Source organism: Mesoplodon mirus (assembly GCF_964341445.2).
Source record: "Mesoplodon mirus genome assembly, chromosome: 4".
Classification (NCBI taxonomy): domain Eukaryota; kingdom Metazoa; phylum Chordata; class Mammalia; order Artiodactyla; family Ziphiidae; genus Mesoplodon; species Mesoplodon mirus.
The window spans coordinates 160,968,831-160,988,109 of record NC_138979.1 but is presented as its reverse complement, the minus strand read 5'-3'; the positions used below and the strand labels follow the sequence as shown (position 1 = coordinate 160,988,109).

The 19,279-nt window shown below is 55.3% G+C and overlaps 1 protein-coding gene across 1 annotated transcript; it reads left to right on the top strand.

Moving 5' to 3' along the window:
* The first annotated feature begins 2,443 nt into the window (after nucleotides 1-2,443).
* Nucleotides 2,444-18,429, top strand: RPS6KL1 (ribosomal protein S6 kinase like 1). The gene is made up of 12 exons (XM_082618157.1): nucleotides 2,444-2,562; nucleotides 3,961-4,245; nucleotides 5,532-5,656; nucleotides 6,623-6,715; nucleotides 10,634-10,840; nucleotides 12,373-12,420; nucleotides 12,803-12,935; nucleotides 13,723-14,310; nucleotides 14,764-14,853; nucleotides 15,020-15,102; nucleotides 16,497-16,592; nucleotides 16,859-18,429. Exons 2-12 carry the CDS (start codon nucleotides 4,110-4,112, stop codon nucleotides 16,967-16,969), a joined length of 1,710 nt encoding a protein of 569 aa, XP_082474283.1. The 5' UTR covers nucleotides 2,444-2,562; nucleotides 3,961-4,109; the 3' UTR covers nucleotides 16,970-18,429.
* Nucleotides 18,430-19,279: the final 850 nt, after the last annotated feature.

The window sequence follows — 19,279 nt, the reverse complement described above, 5'->3', positions numbered from 1 at the left end:
AGTAGAGGAGGGTGACCGTGAGGGCCTTAGAGGTCATAGCAGGGCCTTTGAGTTTTTCTTGGACTAAGATGGGAGCCCTTGAAGACTTTTGGACAGAATCTGACTGCGCTTTGAAAGGATCCCCCTGATGCAGTGGTGAGAACCACCTTTAGGGTGGCAAGGGTAGAAACAGGAAGATGGGAGGAATCGCCTACAATAAATCAGGTGTGAGATGAAGATGCTCCTACAAGAGTCATAGCAGTGGAGGTGGTGAGAAGTGCTGAGATTCTGGATACATTCTGAAGGAAAAACCATGATGATATTCTAATGGATTAGATGTGGAGTGTGAGAAAATAAGAGAAGCCAGGATGGCTCCAAAATTTTGGCCTGAGCAATGGGAAGGATGGAGCTGGAAGAGTGGAAGAAGTTTTAGGTGGAGAAGGTTTCAGGTGGGGGAGGATCAAGAGTTCAGTTTTTTTTTCTTTTTCATTATGATAATTTTTTTATTGAGATAAAATTCACATATCATAAAATTCACCTCTTTAAAATGTGACTTTGATGGTTCTTCGAATATTTATGAGTTGTGCAACCATCACACTATCTAATTCCAGAATATTTGTTGACCCCCCCCCAAAAGAAACCCATACCCATTATCCACTCTCCATCTCCCCCTCCTAGACATCTACTTTCTGTCTCTATGAATTTGCCTATTTTGGAAATTATATATAGATGGAATCATACAGTATGTAGCCTTTTGTGTCTGACTTCTTTCATCCAGCATAATTTTTCCAAGGTTCTGGACTCTTTGAATTTGAGGTGTTTTATTAGACTATTAAATATTTAAGTCTGGTAGAGAGGTGAGGGCTAAGGGATACAGAAAATATAAGATATCTGTAAATAGATATACAGAATCATCAATATATGGAAGAATACTACTTAAAACCATGAGACTAGGTGCAATCCCTCATCAAGTGAGTAAGGACAGAGAGAAGGAAGATGCCCAAAACTGGCACACTCGAACATCTGGAAGAGAAGAAGCCATCACAGGGGACAGAGAAGGGGCTGCTGGTGAGAGGGAGGCAATAGAGAGTATGGATCCTGGAAGCCTGGGGAGAAAGTGCATGGACAGAAGGCTGTGGTCACCTGGGTCAGATGCTCCTAAGAGGTCAAGTAAGATGAAGACTGAGAAATGACCATTGGGTTTAGCACCCAGGAGGTCATGGAGCTCCTGGTTGACCAAGAGCTATTTCAGAGCGATGTCAGGGAAGAAAGCCTCATCAGAGTGGGTTCAAGAAAGAGTGGGAGAAGAGAAACTGGAGACAGTGGAGACATCTCTTTTGAGGAGTTTTGCTGCAAACCTGGGGTGGTAGATAGGAGAGAAGTGAGGCCAAGAGTGTTTTTTGTTTTGTTTTCAAGATGGGAGAATCAGCATGATGTTTGTTTCAGATAGGAATGAACGACACAGTAGGAGCCAAAAATTAATGATGTAGGAGAGAAAGGGGAGAATTGCCGGAGGGGGTTCCTTGAGTAGGTGATGGGACAAGATTGATCCCAAGGGGAAGGTTGGCCTTTGATGGGGCTCGTATGGGTCATCTATCGAATGAGATGGGGAGACGGTATGTGCATGCAGACCTGGCCAGCAGGCAGATAGCAGGCAGGGTAGGAGTCTGTGTTCCTAAATTTTCAAGGGATGGAAGAAGCATGGTCATTGGCTGAGTGAGGGGGAGGTGTTGGGAATTAGAAGGGAATGGAATGAAAAGGTATCTAGAAGAGAGCAAGTGCACTAGGGAAGAATAGTGTGAGTCCAGGCAGCATTAGGGTGCAGGTGAGGTCTGTGTGCCCAATTCAGATATCACCCCCTCCCGAAAGTCTTCTCCCCCCCAGACTAGGTCACTCCCCTTGCTGCCTCATGGCCCCTGTGGTGCTTCTCTCTCACAACTCTGATCACAACTGGAATGAAATATCAACTGTATTCTTTAGCTCTTTAATCCCTGTAACCCTCCCTAGACTGTAAACCCCATGAAGACATGAGCAGAGACTGTCCCCTCCGTCGCGGTATCTTGGCATCTAGCTCCTCCCACACAGTAGTCTCTCAATACATAATATTTAAATAGTTGAATAAATGAATGAAGTAATGGATGAGAAAAGTCCTGGAAGCTGCATGTGTGCTTTTAGTCGGCCTAGATTTCTGAAGCAACTCCTTCCGCATCCCTGAGAGATTCTGGACCTCCTCTCTCCGCAGCTTTTACCCCCACCCCAATCCCTCCTCCTCCCCTCCCCCTCCCCCTCCCCCTCCCCCTCCCCTCCCCCTCCCCCTCCCCCTCCCCCAGCGCTCCGCTTTGCGGGCGCTTCTGCTTTAAGGGCCCCGCAGAAGTCGAGCCGGGCGCTGATTGGTGGTTTATTCTAACGGATAGAGGATGAGCTCATCTGCAACCAATGACCGAGCTGCATCCGGCCAGACCCCTGCACCTGGGTGGAGGGCTGAAAGCAGCCGCCCACGGTGCAAGGTCCCCCGCGGGGGCGAAGGGTCAGTGGCGGCAGGGCTGGGTCTGGCCACGCGGACCGAGTTCCTGGCTCGGGCAGGTATGGTGTTTGCCCGGCTCCTCCTCCATCCCCCCTCCCCCAGGAGAGGATGACCCCTCTTCTCACTCCCCCAGCCCGCCTTCCTCGGCGACCCCCGAGGGGCGGTGCACCTTGCGTGCCGGGGACTCGCGGGCTGGACGCGCCGCCTTCTGGGTCCAGGCGAGGCTATGCGGTTCTGCCCGGAAGGACCCGGCCCGGCGGGTGGCCCCGGAAGCCGGACCCTGACACAGAGCAGCCCGCCCTTTCGGCCTTGGTGCCTCTGAGCACAGGACTCAGAGCGGCATGTCCCTGGTGACTGGGCCGAGTGGGGAGGGTGCGGCTTCCCTTCCCCGCTCCCTCCACCTCCTGGCCGCATTCTGGCCAGGGTTCAGCTCCCCGCTGGCTTCACGATGTGGGTTTTCCTCCCCGCCCCACTCCCCATCCTGTTCTCTCCTCCCTCTCTCCACAGAGGCAGAAATGACCTGGAGTTGGCCATTTGGGCCCTGCCCCTTCCCAATGGGGCCTGAGAGAGCGAAGGTGCAGGGGCTGCAGTGAGGGGCAAAGGCAGCTCTGCCGGCCTCTCTCTGAGCCCTTTCCTTTCCTGAAGACACTGCTCTTATCCCTTTGGCCACTTGTATCGCACACTGCTCAGGGAGGAGGAGCTGCTGTACGGTCCTTGGAGGCCACGTGGCCTCCTGGCCTTCTCAGAGCAGAGCCAGGAGGCCAGAGGCATCCCCTCCCTAGGGCTGGCTGGGCTCTGACCCCATTCCTCTAACTCCACCCAGCGTGGCACTGAATCTGCCACTCAGTCATTTCATTTGCCCGCAGACTTTAAGGCCAAGCCCTGTGTCCGGCTCTCTGCCTGGCTCCTTGGGGGTCCTCACTCCCTGGCCACACTGACCTCAGAACCTAGGGAAATGAAATAAAGCAGGGGCAATCCATCCTGTTCGAGGAGGTGCCATGGAGCCGAACCTTGAAAGATAAATGAGATTCCCATGGGAGGAGCAGGGAGGGGAGAACAGGCAGGATGGAGGGAACAGTATAAGGAATGGCCTTTGGGCCCCGGGCCCTGGCTTCAGCCTCAGAGTGTGTGACCTCCATGTTTAATGTGTGTAGAGGCCCTTTGCAGGCATATCCTCAGCTCTCTCCAGTGCTCAGCACATAGTAAGTGCTCAAGAAATACTCGATGAACTGAATTTAAATTGAAAACAAAATACCCAGAGCCCAAAGCATGTTATTCTGTTTTTACCACCACTTAGGAAAGATCTGGCTCAGTGAGGGATATTACCCACATTAGCTCTGATCCCTCCAGCCCTTGGACGCGAGCATTAGTCTTCCCAATACTCAGTGGAGGAAACCAGGGTGCAGATGGGGTGTTACTCCCAGCAGTATTCTCCCTAATGCCTCTGCTCTCTCCAGGTCCCTGCTCCAGGGCAGCCATGAGCCTGGTGGCCTGTGAGTGTCCCCCTGGCCCTGGCCTGGACCCCGAGCCCTGCTCATGAGTGCAGTCCCAGGCCCTAGTGTACCTGGAGCAGATTTGCAACCGGGTCACTCCGGGGGCACCTGACATGACCAAGCGCGACTACCTTGTGGATGCAGCCACACAGATCCGGCTGGCCCTGGAGCGTGACGTCAGTGAGGACTATGAGGCAGCCTTCAGCCACTACCAGAATGGCGTGGACGTTCTGCTCCGAGGCGTAAATGGTGAGGCTGGGGCTGGGCAGGGATGGAGGCCAGTGGTGAAGGGCTCATCCCGCCATCTGTCCATCTGAGCTGGGCGAGCAGGGCTCTCTGTGGGTCCTGCAGGGCCTCTGCAAAGGACAGTAATAACAGCTCTCACTTATCGAACGGTTCCTATACACCAGGCGCTGGTCTAAGGGCTTTACCTGTATCAACTCATTTCCCATTCACAGTAATACAAACCACTGTATATGTTCTTGCATGTACTTCCAAATATATAAGATTGATTTTTATTCCCATTTTCCAGATGAGGAAACTGAGGCACAGGGCAGTTAAATAGCTTGCTTGAGACTCCACAGGTGTCAAGTGGCAAAGCTGGGGTTGGAACAGTGTGGGCTCCAGAGGCTGTGCGCTCGGCTCACTAAGCTTGCCTGCCCCTGGAGCTGGGCTGTGGTCCTGCCCTCTGGGGGCTTGCATTCTAATGGGGGGAGATTGATGAGTTGATGATGGACTATTATAGTCCCAGGTGGCAAGAACAATGAGGAGGAAGTGAAGGGAGGGAAGAGGGAAACTGAGGCCAGGCTAGGCTGGCATAGGGCATTTTCTAGAAGTCAAAACCCTAATCTGAGGACTGAAGAATGGTGGGCATGTTGTCCAGCTGAAGGGCTGGGTGGGGCTCTGGAGGGAGAACCGCACAGGCCTGGAGGTGAGAGGGGAGGCCTATTCAGGGAAAAGGGAGGCATTTCCAAGTAGGGGGAGAGGCTGGCTCTGAGGCCACTTGGAGACCCCTGAGGGCCTTGGTGGCCAGGCTGGGGGTAGGAGTCGGGCCCCAATTCACGCTTCCTACCCTTCCGCCGATGAGACCTCTCAATACCTGGGCTTCATGCCTGTCCAGTGACTTCCTTTACCCTCCAGTCCTGATCCCCATTCTGGCCTCTTTCACACTGGGCATCAGAGATAGAAGGACGTGTGCTCTCTGGGGACTTCTGTCTCCTACTCTGAAAAACGGACATGGAAATCCACACTGTGTCCCTTCCCAGGGTGTGATGGTGGCCAGAGAGGTAGTAGGTGCCAACTGTAAAGTGCTGTAGGCTGAGTGGCAACTGTGGTTCCCAACCTCTCCTGCCACCATCCCTCCTCCTCCTCCCCTGCTGGTCTCCCATCCAGAGGAGGACCCAAGAACAGTTGGGGGGTCAGAATCCACTGACCAGCATCAGAAATAGGCACTACCTCCTATGGAGGATAGAGGGCAGGCACTGGGAGCCCAAACCCCAGCGTCCTCCCAAGGACAGGACCCCTCCTCCCCACAGTTGACCCCAACAAGGAGAGATGTGAGGCTGTAAAGCTGAAAATTACCAAGTACCTGCGGCGGGCGGAGGAGATCTTTAATTGCCACCTGCAGAGGACGCTGGGCAGTGGAGCCAGCCCTGGAACGGTAAGGAGACCCCAAAGTCCTGAGGGCTCTGAGGGGAGAGAGCTGAGGCCCTCACCCCACAGGCCAGGGAGCTGTCGCCTGCCCTCCCAAGCGGCAGGCAGACGGTGGAAAGCACAGGTCAGCTGGTGTGTGTGCCAGGGCTGCCCTCCTGCCCTCCTCCTCCTGGCTTCCTCTCTATCCCACACTCTCCGTAATTCATTCATTTGCAAACGCTTAGTGAATCATCTCCAGTCCAGTCTTACGCCCCCACAGAGCGCACACACACACACACACACCTTCCCACCCTCACGCATGGCCCGTACACATGCTCACCTATGTGCACACTCAGGCCCCCAGATCTCTCTGTGTTTGGCTGGGCTGCAGTGAGTATTCGGAGCAGACACAAATACCCACATGCATATACACACACAGGAATATGTGCATATATAAATGTGCAAAAGTCCTCTCCCCATAAGGCTTTTCTTGACCCAGGGGGCACTCAGAAAGGGTTGAAGATGCACACACACTTCTCAAGCCCACAGGTGTGTGCATACACACCCCTTCTAGGCTTGCTGCACCTTGTAAGCTGCTTCCCCCAAAACAGGTGCCTGGGCCACATGCCTTGGTCTTCGAGGCGTGTTCCCCAAGACGCACATGTTCCCAGGTTACTTCCCCCCTCCCCGGGCACATCTGCCTCCTGTGGACGGGGCTTCTGAGAGGGGGTTTCTGAAGCCCTGAGAACTCCCTGGGCCTGGGAGGAGGACTAGGTGGGGACCGAGCTGAGAGGGTGGCCTGGCCACCCTGGACCAAGGCCTGCTTCTCTGCTCAGTCTGTCCCTGTGAGGTGGGCCCTGCCTGTACCCCGGTCCTGCCCTCTGTGGCCACTGCTCTCCTGGCAGCCGGGGCCCTGCCCACTGCCTGGTGAGAAGGTCGTGGCTGAGGAGGACTCACCCTGAGGCCGCTACGTGGCTCTGTCCTGACTCTGCAGGGTTTTAGCAGCCTGAGGCTGCGGCCCATCCGCACACTGAGCTCTGCCCTAGAGCAGCTGAGGGGCTGCAAGGTGGTCGCGGTCATCGAGAAGGTGAGTGAGCACCGCCCGGGGTGTGGGAGGAGGAGTTGCGTATAATTCGGAGGGGCAGGTGTTGGAAAGGGGTCAGAGGGTCCATGGGGAGGAGAGCAGCTGTGGCGGCCCCGCACCCTTCCTCCACCCCAGCCCGCATCCGTCAGCTCTGGAAAGGAAAGCGTGAGGAAGAAGCAGGGGCGCGCAGCTCCTCTCCACAGCCCGCCAGCTCAGACGCAGAAAGCCGCTCCCTCCGGGGCGCCCAGCCAGCCCGCGCTGCCCTGCCGGCCCCACTTCCACTTCCCCAGGACTGCAGCCAGGAGTCTCCCTACCTAGCACAGCCCAGAGGTTCCTGTGGCGGGAGTGCGCTTATCTCCAGAAACCCGTTCTGCGGACGGTCGAAGCGGGCTGGTGCCTTGTCCAGGGCCTTGGCAGCTCTGCCCTTTCTCTCCTGGCTCCTCCGGCCACCCCCCATCCTGACCCCATCTAGGATCTTTTCCCTTAATTCAGGGCAGACAGGAAGATAGGAGCTGACCGCCAAACCTGAACCTGGGACACTCATCAGAAGGACGGACAAGTTGGGTCAAATGAGATTTGAGCCAATATTTGATCGCTCTCCGCCCCAGCCCAGGGATACCTGAATATTTGCTAAAGCGTTTTTTTCCTCAAACTGGCTGTTTATCAGAATCCCCTGGGGGAGCTTCCTAAAAATACAGATGCCCAGGCCCCATCCCAAACCCACTGAGTCAGAATTTCTAGGGTTGAGCTCAGGCACCTGTAATTTAAAACACTCACGGGGGATTTGGATGGGTCTGGGAGCCCGCAGAGAAAAGGGGACCGGTGCGTGCTCCCCGACATGCCGAGGGGGACGTGCTGGCCGGGCTGGCACTGCGTGGCCACAGACGAGCTCCTTTCCCTGTCTGGGCACTGGTTTCCTCATCTGGAAGTGGGGTAAGGATCCTCCCACCCACCCCCGCCCCACCCAGCGTGACGTGGGAACTAAAGTGAAATGATTCGAGGGAAAGGCCTGGCACACGCTAAAGCATTTGATACAAGTTTGATGGCCATGAAGGCGAATGACGAGAGTGTGTGGCGAGCAGGCTTCCCATCCCGGCCTTGCTCCAGCTGCTGCTCCCAGGTCCCTGGAACAGGCCCCAGTCTGTCAGCCAAGGCCCAGCCAGCTTCCATCTGCCCAGCCCTTCCCTCCCATTGCGCGAGTCCACGTGGCTTGGCCGCTGCCCCGGGCAGGCGGAGGAGGTGACAGCCACCACTGTTTCCCCGTGTGGGATCCCACTGAACCAGTGGTGTTTTGGAGAGAGGGGTTCTGGGTCAAATAAGTTTTGGAAACAGTGAGTTAAAGTTACATTACATTAGGATGCAAATGTACACAGTGAATCTCTAAGAGGGAGGTCTGTGACAGAATTCCCCGAATTTGAATTTAACCCCGGACACACATGTGCAAAGCATTTTTGGAATCCCATATTCTGAGGCCTGTGCATATGGGAATTAGAAATTCAGGCCAAGCCCAGCCATTCTGTCTTGAGAGTGCCCTCTTTTCTTTCTTTTTATATACTTTCTTGGGCACTCAATTTACCTACTCCACCTCCCTCCTAAAATCCTGCTTCCTTTTTCTGAGTCATTCCCAGGAACACCAATCTCCCCAAATTAGGAGAGGTGTTGGGGCCACTGGGCCCAGGTCCCTGCAGCCAGGCCTGGATGAGTATCACCACATTCCATACCACAGCTCTGCCCAGGCAGATCTGGGCAGGCAGGTGGGAGGGCAGTGCCAGCCTGCAGCAGCTCGCAGACTCAGTGGGAGCAGAAGGCCCCACTCAGGAAGCCTTGAGTGCCCCCAGAAACACCCCATTGTGAGGGTTAAAGGGGCTGGGGAGCCGGGGGTCCCTCGGGGCCGAAGAGATACTGGCAGGGGTAGGGGGTGGCAGGGAACAGCAAGGAGGGTGGATCAAGGACTAGGCAGGCAGCAGGCCAGGAGAGCCAGGGTCTGCTCTTGGGAGCCTGGGGGGCTTGGGAGACAATGCTGCCTATTTGCTGAGCTTTGTCCAGGAGCCAGGCCCTGAGTCAGGGACGGGGAAGAAAGAGAAGACCAGCCAAGTCACTTCCATGTTTTTGGCTCAAACAGGGGTGTTTTTTGAATTATTGTTAGTTATCAGCATTTAAAAATTGGCAGGTTTCAGAGAGAAGTCCAGATTTCCTACTTATCCTGAGAAATCAGAAGATCTGGAAATGCTGGTTCACATTCATGTCAGCTGGAGCAGAGGACGGGCTGCCCGATTTAATGGGGCACCTGCCCTCCGTCTGCCCCTTTCTCATCCTGCCCATTGGCTCACATGCCCAGCTCCTGTGGACCTTAGTGCTTGAGAACCTGCTTGAAACTTCTGGATTTGTTTGCTCCAGGAGGAGTCCTCCTGGCCTTGATACTGTGGACATTTTAAAAGGAAGGGTTAATGTGTTTCACCAAAGCTTTCATTGTCCCCGAATCCCAAGAACTCAGTGGGTTTTATTTTTTAAAAAGAGATTTCCCTTTTTATTTATTATTATTTATTTATTTATGGCTGCGTTGGGTCTTCGTTGCTGTGCGCGGTCTTCTCATTGTGGTGGCTTCTCGTGTTGCAGAGCATGGGCTTTAGGCGCACAGGCTTCAGTAGCTGTGGCTCGAAGGCTCTATAGTGCAGGCTCAGTAGTTGTGGCTCACAGGCTTAGTTGCTCCGCGGCATGTGGGATCTTCCCGGACCACGGCTCAAACCCGTGTCTGTTGCATTGGCAGGCGGATTCTTAACCACTGCGCCACCAGGGAAGCCTGAGATTTCCCTTTTTAAAAAGATGAGGGCAGGCACCCTTCACCAGAACTGCCTTCCATCTTCCTGATAGCAATACTCACCTGACATTCGTAAGGCCCATTCTAGTTTGCCAAGCTGTTGCATTAAACCCGCTCGGTCACCCTGAGGAGGAAAAGGGTTATACTGTACAGTCCGATACAGTAGCCACCAGCCACATCAGACTATTTTAATTAATTAAAATTAAGTATTCTATTTCTCAGTGGCACCAGCCACCTTTCAAGGGCTTGATAGCCACATGTGGCTAATGGCTTCTAATGGACAGTGCAGATATATAATATTTCCATCATGGCAGAAAGTCCTACTGGACAGTGCTGCATTTTTTAAAGGTATTTATGTATTTATTTATTTTGGCTGTGCCAGGTCTTAGTTGTGGCATGTGGACTTCTTAGTTGTGGCATGTGCGGCCTTTTAGTTGTGGCATGCGGACTCTTAGTTGTGGCATGCATGTGGGATCTAGTTCCCCGACCAGGGATCAAACCCAGGCCCCCTGCATTGGGAGCACCAAGTCTTTCTTACCCACTGGACCACCAGGGAAGTCCCTGGACAGTGCTGCATTTTAATCATTGTCTTACAGAGAATGTAACTGAGTTTCATAGAGGTCAAGGGACAAACTAGTGCTCTATAGCACAGAGCAAAAGAGGAAGGGGATTTTTTTATTTGCTTGGTTTAATGGGAAAATGCCCCCTTTTCTACCCTTTTGAAATATCATGAAAGAGAAAGGAGTTTAGAACAGAAAAGAAAAAAAAAATTCCCCACCATCCTATCTCATTCCAAGATAATCACTGTTAATGGTTTGGTCTAATTCTTTCTTGATAGATGTGTGTGTATATATGTATTTTTTCTTCTCTTTTTTAACACACTTGTTTCAATGTACTGATCAAGTTTTATTTCTGGCCTCCACGACCTTCACTGCTGTTTTTTTGTACGCTGTAAACGAGAAGACTTGCCCAAGACAAGACAAGGTGGAGGGGAATCCCACTTGGCAAGTGGCAGTGGGGAATTATCCGGGGTGTCAGCACTTGTGGGAATTATCAAGTTTTATCCTAAATGACCCCAGAGTTCTCTTTCTTTCTTTTTCAAGCTTTGCGTAAATTTGGCCAAGGAGCCGGGACTAGGCTGGACTCCATCTCTGGCTGTTGGAGGAGAGACCTCTAGTGGTCAGAAGGGATGCCTCACTCCTGCTGCCCCTGTGCTCAGAGTCCACCACCTTCATCTCACTGACGATGGGGAAACTGAGGCCCAGAGGGGAAGGCATGCACCAGGTCACCTGGTTGTGCCCCTATTTGCAGTTATGTCTCCAGGGCTCCGGGATCAGCCTGTCTGGAGTCACATCTTGGCTCTACCACTTTTTAGCAGGGGGACCGTAGGCAACCTAACTTCTCTGAACCTCAGTTTCTTCATCAGTAAAATGAGTCACTAGTAATGCTCACCTGGTAGGGCTGGAGAATAAAACGAAATGACCTAGATAAAGCCCTTAGCACAGAGTAAATGCTCTATAGCCAGTGTGGGGTTTCCCTGTGATGATATTAATAATCGTCACTATAGACAATTGAGAGAATGTTATGTGGCAGGCACAGGCTGCTGCTGTACTTGAGTTGCTTGCTTTAATAGAATCCTCCTAATGGCCTTCTGAAGGAGGTACTGCTATGACCCATTTTGCAGTGAAGAAGACCAAGGTTCACAGAGGCCATGTGACTTGGCAAATGTGGTAACTGACATTCCCACCGCCTTTACATCCTCCAAGGCCCTTCCCATTGGTGGCCTCAACAAACCAGTGATAAGGGAGGGTGGGCATTTGTAATTCCTGTTTGGTAGATGAGAAAATCAATTCGCTCACCCAAGATCTGAACCCCAATCCTAGGCTGCAGCCTTCGTCACTGCCCAGTGACCTGGCCTCAGGGCCTGGTTCCCATGTGCCACTACGGGGAACGTGTGCAGAGCAGGCTGACGGCTAAGAAGTCACAACACCAGGGTGCTGGCCTTGCCCCCCACATGCCCCTCATCTGGCCCGAATCTTCCGCCTTCCTCCCCTGACGTGTCCTCTCCTATGGCTGGGGTCCACCCCTGCCCACCATGGAGATGAGTCTAGGGCCCAGCTCCAAACAAGGCTCTGCCCAGCAATTGGTAGACCACTGCCTCCAAGCAAAACCAACAGGAGAAGGAGTGGGCTGCCCTCCAAAGATAGCCTCCAGAAAGAAAGACCATTTAAAAGAAGGGGCTGGGGGCAGGGGATGAGACCTGAAGGAGCATGGCAAGACCACATGGTCTCGGGCACCACTGGGGCCACATTCTCAGAGCCTTGGCTTCTTCACCTGTAAAGTAAGAGATCAGAGGAGGTGACTGGCTCTGAGGTCCCTTCCAGCCATGACACCCTCAGACCCTACAGGATGGACCACTCAGCATGCATGTGGGAAGCACCGACTACCTCCCTGTCCTATGCAGGCCTCTGGGAGTACAGAGCTGGACATGTGGTCCCTGCCTTCTCGGAGCTCACAGCCCAGCGGGGAGACAGAAAATTAGACACAGTGTGATAGGGTGAGCCCAGAGAGCACTGGAGACAGATTAGGAGCCCCAGCCTAACGCAAGGGTTGGGAAGGCTTCCTGGAGGAGGTGGTACCTGAGCTAAGACCTGCAGATCTAACAAGGGTGGATGAGCAGGACAGGTTCGATGTCAGTTTGGCGGTGGGGGGTACACTCTGCACTACCACAGCCTGGCCTCCCAGCCCAGCCTTGGTGGAGGACCCTGGGAGGCTGGGGCTGGGGCCGTGGAGTCCCGGGAACTAGCATGTGCCTTGACTAGTGCCTCCTGGACCTCGGCAGGTGCAGCTGGTCCAGGACCCAGCGACTGGAGGGACCTTCGTGGTGAAGGCAGGTGCCGCCCAACCCCCTGCCGTTCTGCATTCCCCTTTGGAGTTTCTCAGAGCTCTTGGAAACCCCTACCCGCTAGGGAACCTCTACCCAGAAGCCGTATGGGAAACCCACACTTCCTCCAAATCCAACAGCTGTTTGTTCTGCCCCCAGCGTGCACCCTGCCTCCCAGAAATGTGCACATGCGCACACGCACACACACACTGCCTCATCCTTGGACCAGAGATGGGAGGGCCTGCCTTCCAGGGTGGAAAGAGGGTTGAGGGTCAGTTAGGAACTGGGGGCAGGCAGCTGCTCTCCAGCGTGGCTCCCACCCTTCATCTGGTTGCCCCTGAGGGCCAGAGGGTCCCCAGCTGATCTGCCCGTTCTGCTCCCTCCCCAGAGCCTGTCCAGGTGCCACGCGGTGAGCCGGGAGCGGCTGACCATCATCCCACACGGCGTCCCCTACATGACCAAGCTGCTGCGGTATTTTGTGAGCGAGGACTCCATCTTCCTGCACCTGGAGCATGTGCAAGGTGAGGGGGCCCTGTCAGCTCCTCAGGCCTTTGGGATGTTGTCCCGTCTCATCCTCTTAAACTGCCAAACCCAGATGCCCAGCACAGACCAGGGGACCTAGGCTTCCTGGAGGATGATGGCTGCTGGGGGCTTCTGTGTGGTGCCAGGGGGGGCAGGGGACATCCTGGGAGGATGTTCACATCTTGGGTGGGTGAGAGGGCATTTATGCAGATGTCCCCTTTGTCACCCTCTCCTCCAGTCTTGGCTCTTTTCACTTTTTTAGTCTGTGCCCACCCCTCAGAGTGGCCCCGTGGGGTGATGGTGCTGAAGCTGTAAGGACAGGAACTGGGTCACGTAGCAGATATTTATTGATCAGCTATGATTTTGTTTTTAAATGAGGTACACATCTCTGGGTCATGACATACAGTCATTGCAGGTCCATGCCTGGCCTTGTTTTTATTTTACTTACTTAAGCTTCATTACACTTTTCTCCCTTAAAAAAAATTATAATACATTGAACACTGGCGAACCCACCACCTAGACCAAGGACATTAAGAATGATTTACATCTCCTTAGGGGTTAAGCACCTATTTTGTGCCAGGTTGTGAGGCTGGGGCTGCTTTAGGTGGGTGGAGAGGAGGGGAGAGGGCACCCTAGGCTGAGGGAGGGGAGGAAGCAGAGGTGAGGACCTGGAAGGCAAAGGGTCCGTGCCCAAGAAGGGGGGGGGGCCGGGAGTGGGACAGGGACCTGGGCCCCACGCTCTTTTACTCCCGCCCCCATGCTTGCTGCACCCTCTGCACGGCCCAGGAGGCACTCTGTGGTCCCACCTGCTCTCCCAGCCGTGCCTCCAACAGTCTGGGACTAGGTCTGGCTCCAGCCTGGAGAGGATGAAGGCTCAGCTCAACTCCCGCCTCAGCCTCCGGACCCCAGCTCGCCTCCCGCCTGGCCACACCTGCCTGCAGGACGGAATCCCCCTGGAGCCTCCCCGGACTTCTCAGAGCCTTACCTCGGCCAGGGGGGCCGCAGCCATCAGACCCCAGAGAGAGGCTGAAGGTGAACCCTCAGCCGGGACCGGCCCTTCCTGCTCCTGGGACCTTCCAAAGGCCCCAGGGGGCCACCTGCACCACCATGCCAGGCGGGGGCCCGGCCAGAGCTCTGATCCGGGGCCCCCTCGGGGGATCCCTTGGGTTCGTGCAGGGGCCGGCCGGGTGCTGGGGGGCTGTGGCCGAGGCAGAGGTCGGAGCCGCCCCTCAGCCGGTGGGGCCGCCTGGCGTGTGAGGGAAGAGCAGGTGAGGCAGTGGGCGGCCGAGATGCTGGTGGCCCTGGAGGCGCTGCACGAGCAGGGGGTGCTGTGCCGGGACCTCAATCCCCGGAACCTGCTTCTGGACCAGGCAGGTAGGAGCCCTGGGCCCAGGGGCAGAAGAGTGGGCCCTCACCCTACCCCACCCCTCCGGCGGGAGGCCCCCGAAGCCTCAAGACAGAGAAGGAAATTTCCCCAAAGTCAAGCAGATGCAGAGGTTATCTGCTTCTTCCCTTGCCTCCCCTCCCCGGCCTTTTCAGGAAGGACTCTGCTGAGCCTGGCTGGCCAGGGTTGAGCTTGGGAAACAAACCCTTTCCCTCAATGAGCTCAGGGCAAGGCTCCTGTGAAGACCAGGTTGTTTCGGGGCCTTGGGGTGGGGTGGGGGGGCGGGCCCCTAGGGAGCTTCTGCCCAGCGCAGCCGCTGGCCCCTGCCTTGTGGCTGTTGGGAGAAGTGCTGGAGTCCCCTGCCTCACGCCTGTGCAGCTCCAAGATGACTAATAGCAATTTTTGTCCCCTTTTATTCCTCCCTGCATGCACTGCATGACAAGGCCACATCCGGCTCACGTACTTCGGCCAGTGGTCAGAGGTGGAGCCCCAGTACTGCAGGGAGGCTTTGGACAAACTCTACAGCGCCCCAGGCAAGAAGGGAAGGGGTAGGGGGTAGCCCTTGGGTGTCTTTATGTGGGTTGAGCCAGGGGGCTGAGGATGACAGAGGGAACTGGGCCATCTGGGTAGGGTGAGTGGAGGGGAGACCCGCCTCCTTGGGCGGGCGAGACTGAGACACGTATGTTCTTGTTCCCACAGAGGTGGGTGGGATTTCTGAGCTGACCGAAGCCTGCGACTGGTGGAGCTTTGGGTCTCTGCTGTATGAACTGCTGACGGGAATGGTGAGCGGTGTGTGGGCAGGGTGTAGGGCCTGGTGGGTGTCACTGAATGTAGGAGGGGCTGGGGTTAGTCCAGCCAGTCGGTGTTGGGGCAGAGCCTGCCTGGTTCCCCAAGACTTGGCCGTCGGGCCCAGTATTCTGCCAGCACAGCTCCCGCCTCCACTGCCGAGGCCATGAGAGACCATGGAAGCCACTCCCACCCAGGCCATGGCCACACTTCGCACCGCTGCCAGATGAGTGGCTATAGCTAGGGAGACTGTCAGCTCAGTGAGAGTTGAGTCGGGATGATCAGGGAAGGTTTCTGGGAGAGAGCGCCCGGGCCTGGATCTGGAGGGCGGGTGGAGTTTGACACAGCCCTTTTACTTAGAAGGCCACTGGATCATCCCCCAAGCCTCCTCTCCCCGCTGCTCACTCCCCGCATCCACACCCTTCAGAGCTATAACCCCCAGACTTTGGCTGGAAGACCAGAGAGAGGGCCTCCTTCATCCCAGGCTGGCAGCTGCCCTGTCCAGCCTGGGTCAACCCAGAGCTTAAAGTTCCCCTGGCAAAGCACCCTTTGCTCAGGATGGTGACCTCCGCCCTCCATCTTCCCTCGTGAGCTCAACACCACACCTGGGGCTGGTTAGGTCAGGCAGCAGGGAGAGGTCAAACGGCATTTGAGCAGGAAATGCCCCGAGTGGGTGCAGTGTGACCGGAAGTCCAGATCTGACTGATCCCTCCTGGCTCCCTCCTGGTTTGGTCCTGTAGCCAGGGCCTTTGAGAGCCCTGGCTGCACACAGCCCCACAGAGTGGCTCTCTCCTCTTGGCCTCCCACCACCTCTCCAGATCAGGGCTCCTGGCCTTCCTCCCGGTTGCTTCTTGCCTCTCTTCCTGACCTCCAGACAGACCTCTCTGCTCCCTGCAGCTGCACCCTTCTGGAGCACAGAGAGGTCCTGCCTTCTTCCCTCGCCACAGCCCTGCCTTGGCCCTGACAGTAGCATGCCATGTCAAATGAGTCGCCCATGGAAATTTTTTTTCTATAAGGAGACAAGTTTCGGTGCTATTCCTGATAGAGTGCCTGCCCTGATTGCAACCCAAGGCCGATGTTTCTAGCAAGCTTGGAGCCAGAGGGACTTGGGTTCAAACCTTGAACTCAGCACAATTCCCTTGACCTCTCTGAGCCTGCTTCTTGTCTTTAAAATTGGGGTAATAATACTTACTCTGAAGGTTGTTGTGGAAATTACGGATAACGGGTCTCAGGCATCCTCCACAGCCTGACATGCAGTAGATCCAAAGCAAGAGGCAACAATCAGCATCATCATCATCCCCATGAGATGTGACAAAGGAGGAAAAAGATAAAACCTGGCCGCCATTGGAGTGTACAGACCCTCCTGGGGTCGCCCCGTGTGTCTTCCCAGGCGCTGTCCCAGAGCCACCCCTCAGGAATCCAACCCCACACCCAGCTCCAGCTGCCCGAGTGGCTCAGTTGCCCCGCGGCCTCCCTGCTGACTGAGGTGAGGTGCGGCCGGCCCGGAGCAGGCGGCTTCTTTGGCCTGAGGGTGGACAGAAGGGAGGACAGACCCTGTGTGTGAACAAGCCGCCCAGCGTATTAGGTGTCTGATGTGGGTGCAGGAGGTTAATGGGGACAACAAATTTCTAGACGTTGGTGGCCAAACACCAATGTCTCCCAAGGTAACACTGGGGGTTCTGTGGGCCGGGCTGGCAGGGAGCAACGGGGTTGGGAAGGCCTGCCCAGTGCTGACTGGGCCTTTCTCCACAGCTGCTGCAGTTTGAGCCCTCCGGGCGCCTGGGCGCTGGAAGAGGCGGTGTCAACAAACTCAAGTCCCACCCCTTTTTCAGCACCATCCAGTGGAGCAAACTGGTGGGGTAACCGGAGGGGGTGGAGTAGGCGATGGGAGCAGCTGGACTGGTTTGGATCTCCTCTCTTCTCTTTGCCTGCCACCCAGAGCTGGCCCTTCTCATCAGCGGCCCTCGGGCAAAGAATGAAAGGCGGCTTGCCCTTCCTGGTCGGGCCCCTCCCTTGGGCCTCAGAAGTCTCTTCACTGACCAGCAAGGGCCTACGGAGTCCCCCAGCCACGTCCTGGAGAAACCCTTCCTAGACGGTGCTGAGTGGGAGGGAGAGAGAGATCTCAGCCTGTTAGGCAGCTTGAACCCCTCCACCCATCAGTCAGCAGTCACCTGCTGAGTGCACACCCTGTACTTGAACTTGGACCTACCATGTTAAAAGGTGCCTTCCTTTGCATTAGCTCTGAGCTACTGACCACCTGCTGAGCCGTGAAATTTTGTGACTCATTATCTGCCATGTGCCCCACTCGGGATGTCTCTGGAGGCTCATCTCAGGATACTAGTCCACTGGCTTTGTGGTCCCAAACCAGGGCTGCCCTGGCGGGTCATCTTAACCATGCAACTAGTGGGCCTCTTCCACCAGAGGCTACTTTTGCAGGGGGTCGGGAGGCTGGGGAAGCAGGGAAGAAGTCTGTAGTGGGCATGGGGTGGGGTGAGGGAATGGGACAAGACAACCCATTCCCCCCTCCTGACCATGCCCCTTATCTTGTGATTAGACTCTGCAGAGCAAAAGGAAAGGAGGGGAGGAAAATGACAAAGAGGAATGGGGGGAGAGGGGAAGGCACAGCTCTGCCACTTAAGAGAAATTTTGGAAACAAAGAGCTCCCTTCCCCGGCTAGCCCACCCATGTGGAGAGAAAGGAAAACCTGCCCCATGGGTCTGAGGGGAGACCACCATTCAGTGTCCAGGCTGAAGCCACTTGAAGAAAAGTTGTACCCACTAGGACTCCCTTCTCGGACGTTCGTCCTGTTTACCATTTTGCATTTTAGTCTTGAGGGTCCACTCAATCCACTGCCCACTGGGACTTCATCTCCTTTTGAAATGAAACCACAAAACACATGGAATGATTGCCCAAGCTTTTACCCGGAAGCAAAACGTTTCTGGTCTCGGAACAACTGGGGTAAGTAGTTACCCCCGAAGACAACTCCCTCCCCAGATTTGGGGGCCTTCTTCCTCTCAGGACTCGCCCTGTCACTGGGGTGTGGCATCTAAGACAAACTTCCACAGATGTCCGCCAACTCCTTCCCGCCTGCGTCTCCGACACCACCAGGTGGCGCCTCTGACACTACCCTCCAGTCGGGCTGTGAAGGCCCAGCTCTAACTCTGGGGCTGGGGACCTGTTGTGGGCATGACTTGACGCTCCTCAGGCCCTCTGGACGCATCTGGGGGACGTGGGAGGTGCAGCCTTTGGAAGGTCCTGGCTCTCCCTGGGGCTTGCCCACGTCCCTCCACCCCGACTCCAATAAAGCCTGCTGTTGCCTCTGGTGTCCTTGCCTCATTAACGCAATGAGAGGGGATGGGGAGATGGGAGGGTGCCTCCAGAGCAAGCTCCATGATAACCAAGAGTGCGCTTGGATCCTGCCAGGAAGGAGGGAGCAGGGCTGGTAGTGAACAGCACGCCAGCCTGTGCCCAGCAGAGCAGCTGTGAGCCCCCCGGAAAGTGGCGGCACTGGGCTCCGTGGGAAGTAAAACAGGAAAAGACATTTTGCAGAGTGTCATGGTGCCTGGGGGTGGTGCAGGGGAGTGGACCTAACCCTCACCGTGACCTCTTCAACAGATGGTGGCTCCTGAGAAAACTGGAATTCAAAGAGGGAAATGATGGGACCTGGCCAGAGCCTGGTGGAGCCCGCTCCCAAGTCTGTGTTCCTTCCGCTACCCTCCCTCAGTCAGGTCAGAGCACCTCCAACTACTGTACAAAGTGCAAGTTGCTTCTGGAACTTCCGGGCCTCATTCATGCAATGAACACTGCACATCCGGCACTTTGCTAGGCCCTGAGTTTAGAATACTGTGGTCCCAGCCCTTAAGGGGCATACGGTCTATTTCCATTTGATAAAAATGGGGCTAAATATACCTCCTTGGTAGGTTTACTAAAGAAATTAAAGCTTCTAGCTCCATGCCCCAAACCTGACCTAAAATTCTTCCTTTCACTGAACTTAAGTTTTTCTACTAGCTCTAGTTCTACCCTCTAGGAGCCACTCTGTTCCCGTGACAGCCCTTCACATAAAGATGGCATCACCGCAAGCAAGATCAGCAGGCAGGGACTGCGTGTGGAAAAAAGCCAGGCTGAGTTTAGCCTGGACACCATCAAGCCTATCACACGTAGTCAGCGCAGATT